The sequence below is a fragment of the Herpailurus yagouaroundi genome, unplaced genomic scaffold (genome assembly GCF_014898765.1).
Source record: "Herpailurus yagouaroundi ecotype Mexico unplaced genomic scaffold, PumYag 61809, whole genome shotgun sequence".
NCBI lineage: Eukaryota > Metazoa > Chordata > Mammalia > Carnivora > Felidae > Herpailurus > Herpailurus yagouaroundi.
Genome location: NW_024416037.1, coordinates 1 through 3,983, shown reverse-complemented (window position 1 = coordinate 3,983; position 3,983 = coordinate 1). Strand labels below are relative to the sequence as shown.

The 3,983-nt window shown below is 49.4% G+C and overlaps 1 protein-coding gene across 2 annotated transcripts; it reads right to left on the bottom strand.

Moving 5' to 3' along the window:
• Positions 1-375: 375 nt before the first annotated feature.
• KLF11 (KLF transcription factor 11) lies at positions 376-3,977 on the bottom strand. 2 transcript variants are annotated; one of them, XM_040466516.1, is made up of 2 exons: positions 2,713-3,977; positions 376-955 (listed from the first exon to the last, which is right to left on the bottom strand). In XM_040466516.1, the coding sequence occupies exons 1-2, from the start codon at positions 3,671-3,673 to the stop codon at positions 675-677; spliced, it is 1,242 nt and encodes a 413-aa protein (XP_040322450.1). In that variant the 5' UTR covers positions 3,674-3,977; the 3' UTR covers positions 376-674. The 2 variants fall into 2 exon arrangements, with proteins under 2 accessions (XP_040322450.1, XP_040322451.1); XM_040466517.1 differs by having other exon boundaries at positions 770-876.
• Between the last annotated feature and the right edge of the window lie 6 nt (positions 3,978-3,983).

The window sequence follows — 3,983 nt, the reverse complement described above, 5'->3', positions numbered from 1 at the left end:
GATTCCTTGGGCCACAGCCTTAAAGGAATGGTTGCCTGGAATTTCCCTCGAAAATGCTATGAAAAACTTAAATGCAAATCCCTTCCCCACCCATTTAAGAAGCCCCCATTCAACCAGTTCTGATTCGTAACAATTCTTAAATCTAAAGGGCCTGATTACAGACTTGTAATTTTTTCTTTTTGTGGCCGAATGTGCCAAATTGACTAAAAGTAGAGTTATTGTGAAAAACATCGTTGAACGCTGAAAAGAAGACTGTAAAATCACCTAGTAAGTGGTGATCTGAACACCAACAATATAAATATTTTAATAAAAAACAGTATAAAAATTAGTACCCTGTCTCATTTCTATAAAACACGAATAGAAAGGCTGTAAAAATCCAGATTTTGTAAACTTTATTGCCAAAATGTCTATTTGAATGCTGGTGATTCCGATGATCAAATTTTCTTCCATTTCCTCAAAAAAACAAAACAAAACAAAACTTCTGAAACTACGAAACGTTATCGAACAGGGTCCCAACCGAAAAAGGAAAAGTTAACATACTTTCATCAGAACCAGCTCCCCACTTTCTCCTAGCCCCCCCACAAGAAAAAAAAATTTTTTTTGGGGGGGGGGGACAGTTCCATTCCTGAAAAATGCTTTTTAAAATTCGCACTGGCAATTCCCTGGCTGACCTCTCAGGCAGAGGCTGGCAGGCCCACTAGCGGGCTCCCGCATTTCTCGGCCGAGGCGATTCCGTTCAGCTTGCCAACCTCTGCCTGCCAGCCAGGGGTCTTCCTGGCGGTCATGTGGCGCCGGGCGTGCTTCGTCAGGTGGTCACTGCGCATGAAACGCCGATCACACACGGGGCACGCAAACTTCTTCTCCCCGGTGTGAGTTCTGCGGTGGCGAGAAAGTTCATCAGAACGGGCAAATTTTTTATCACAGCCATCCCAGCTACAGTTAAAAGGCTTCTCTCCTAAGAGGCAGGAAAACACACATTAAAGAAGACGTAAATGCTCAGCGGCTTTACTGGACAGGTTAATTCATGTCACTTTTAAATTCTGTTCATCGAAATCTAAGAAAGTAGTATCGTCTTATTCTGGTACTGAGTTATTCAAATGTCAAGAATTCTTCCAAAATGCATTTCTTTTTGCCACGCCCAAAGTACAGAATATATACGTCAAGGCCCGGAGATGTCAAACTAATGTCACATTTCGCAAGATATTTTTTCAAAGTTTATTTATTTTGAGAGAGAGAGAGAGAGGGGGGGAGAGAAGGGGGGAAGAGGCGGAGAGAGAGGGACAGAGAGAGAATCCCAAACAGGCTCTGCATTGTCAGCAGCGTGAGCCCGATGTGGGGCTTGAACCCATAAACCACCATATCATAACCTGAGCTTGAAATCAATGCTCCAGCAACTGAGCCACCCAGGTGCCCCAAAATACACCCAGGCGTTTTTTAAACAAAAATAAATCTTTCATTGGTATAGCCTAGGGTAGGGGGAAGATTCTTGAAAGAACAATTCCTTCCCTGAAAAGCAGAGCCCCTTAGAGGCACCCGTTCACTCCAATACAGCCAGGACGCTCACGCCTCAATTCTAAACCCTGCTTCATTCTGCTTGTCGGAGCTGCCGATATTCAAGCTCTGAGGTGCTAACCAAAACCCGCCTACCTGAAATGCATTGTGGAAAACAATACAATGATCACTCCTTCCAGTTCAGCCTTTCCTACACTGTGTTCCACAACTCGCTATCGTCCTACAAGCCATCAGCAGACATTTCGGTGGAAGGGAGTTCCAAGGTCAGGGGTTTATACTACAGACCCTGCGTGACCGGTTATTGCACCGACACTTATGTAAGAGCGCGACCCTCCGAAAGGGGAGCTTAACAAGCAGACTATTTAACCACAGGAGCCTCACAAGCAAAACGGAACACCAACTCAAGGAACAAGAGTGCCACAGAACATTAGAGATATTCTAACCTAATCTACTAAAGCTGAAACTCTACCAGGCAGCTCTCAGACCTCAGTCAAACGCGAAGGCCACCAGCCCCATGTAGCCATGTAAGTATAAACTTAATGAAAAATTTACTTCCTTGGTCCCACTGTCCGCGTTTCAGGCACGTGTGGCCAGTGGCCACCTTCACTGGGCAGAGAACACTTCCCTTGTTGCCAAAAATTCTACTGGACCGAGCCGATGAGATAATAAAGATGTCACCAAGTCATCAGAGTCTCGGAGTTCTTCCGAACAACAAACTACATGTTCCCCCAGATGAGAAAACTCCATGCCCTTAAAGGTCACGTATTTTGGAATTCAAACTTTTCCATACTTTAGAGAGACCTTTCCCCAGAGGGAACCAAAATAAGTTACGCGGATGTTTACGGAATGTGAAATTCATGTTTTCTAAAATGCTGAAAGACAGACGGAGGAGTTTCCGGCAATGTGAAGAGAAAGGGACAGTACGAGCACCACCTGAGAAACCTATCAAAGAACCACGATCCCAGAACCACACGTTCTATGTGCGGGGATGAGCGGACGGCATGTTCCAGAAAAACCACCGATGGTTATGCTAACGTGAACCCCAATCCCTACAAGACCACGAGGGTTTTTCCGGACCAAAGGAAACAGGCCAGATTTCCTCTCCTCCCGGTGGTTTTCACGTGTCCCTCCCACCGGAGACAGGCTCAGGCGTGTCTCCTGAACACGGGACCCGGCGTCCTCACACCTGTCAGTACTCACCCGTGTGAGTGCGGAGATGCGCCTTGAGGTGGGAACTTTTGAAGTAGGTTTTCCGGCAGCCTGGGACGCTGCAAACATAATTTCTCCTTCGGGAAAAGTCTACCTGAGGGGCACAGTTCTGACCGGAGGCGATGAACACTGGAGCAGGGGCCAGGGGCAGGAACCTTGTACTGCCCACGGCCATCCCGCCGGGTGAGGCGGCGGCAGGCGGGGGCAGGGGCCCCTGGGGCAGAACGAGCATCACGGCTCCCTGAGGCACAGGCGGCCCCACGAACACAGGCTGGGGCACCGGAGCAGCGTGGGGTAGGATGGGTTTCACGGTCCCCACAGACACCTGGGGAGGAGGCTTCAGAAAAGCCGGTAACGTGCCACTCTGTCCAGCCACAGGGATCATTTGGCAAAAGACGGGGGAACTGGGGACAGGGACAGAGATCACAGGGGTGGCTTTCTTCGGCAAGTCACTTTCATAATTCTTTGGTGAGCAGGTTTGAACTGCGACAGGCCACACTGCCTGCTGGCCTCTGTCCGTGGGGATCAGGCCGCCAGACTCGTGCAAGCAAGGCTGACAGGACAACGAGTCAGCGTTCAGTAGATTGTCCGTGAGTCGTGTGCCCAGCAAAGCTTCGATGTGTCCCAGAAACCGTGCTTCTCCTTCTCTGTTGACGGAAAGTTGGCGTTCTTGAACCTGGGCAGTAGGAATGTGGCCAGGAGCAGGACTCCCCCCGGTGTGGCGGATGACACTCGTCACCACGGGCCTGCAGGAGGGGCCGGGGTCCGGCTCCAGTGGCTCTGGCTTCAAACCAGGAAGGCCCCTCTCCGCCTTCCCGCTCAGCACTTGGGCTGCCTCAGCAGAGGCTGGGGGGACGGCCGTGACCATGCACGCTTTGGAATCAGTTACTTGGGAAGCAACAAGTGTCCCTGTCGATGGCTCCACAAGATCAGGGCTCTGAGGAGGAGTCATGCACTTAAAAAAAAAGTACTGTGTGAAAAGGTTGTTTTGGTTACATTTTAAAGGGGACTCACTTTGATCACGTTGTCCCCAATGCCTTCAAAGAGTATCTAGAAAAAATTCATCCAAGCCCGCTCACAACGGCACCCAGCACGTTTCAAGGCAACGTGAGATACCTTACTTTCTAGGCTTCTTCCCCCTTATCGGACCTCTCCCAAACCAATCAATTTGCTTAGTTTTAAGAATGTCAGTGTCCTGGGGCACGTGGGTGGCTCAGTCGGTTAAGCGTCCGACTTCAGCTCAGGTCATGATCTCAGAGTCC

What these genes read in the sequence shown, in the direction of transcription:
- KLF11 (XM_040466516.1), bottom strand. Translation starts at nt 3,673, where the DNA reads ATGACTCCTCCTCAGAGCCCTGATCTTGTGGAGCCATCGACAGGGACA. An exon ending in GCATCTCCGCACTCACACGG is followed by an intron (nt 956 to 2,712) that starts GTGAGTACTGAC and finishes CCTGCCTCTTAG; the next exon opens with GAGAGAAGCCTTTTAACTGT.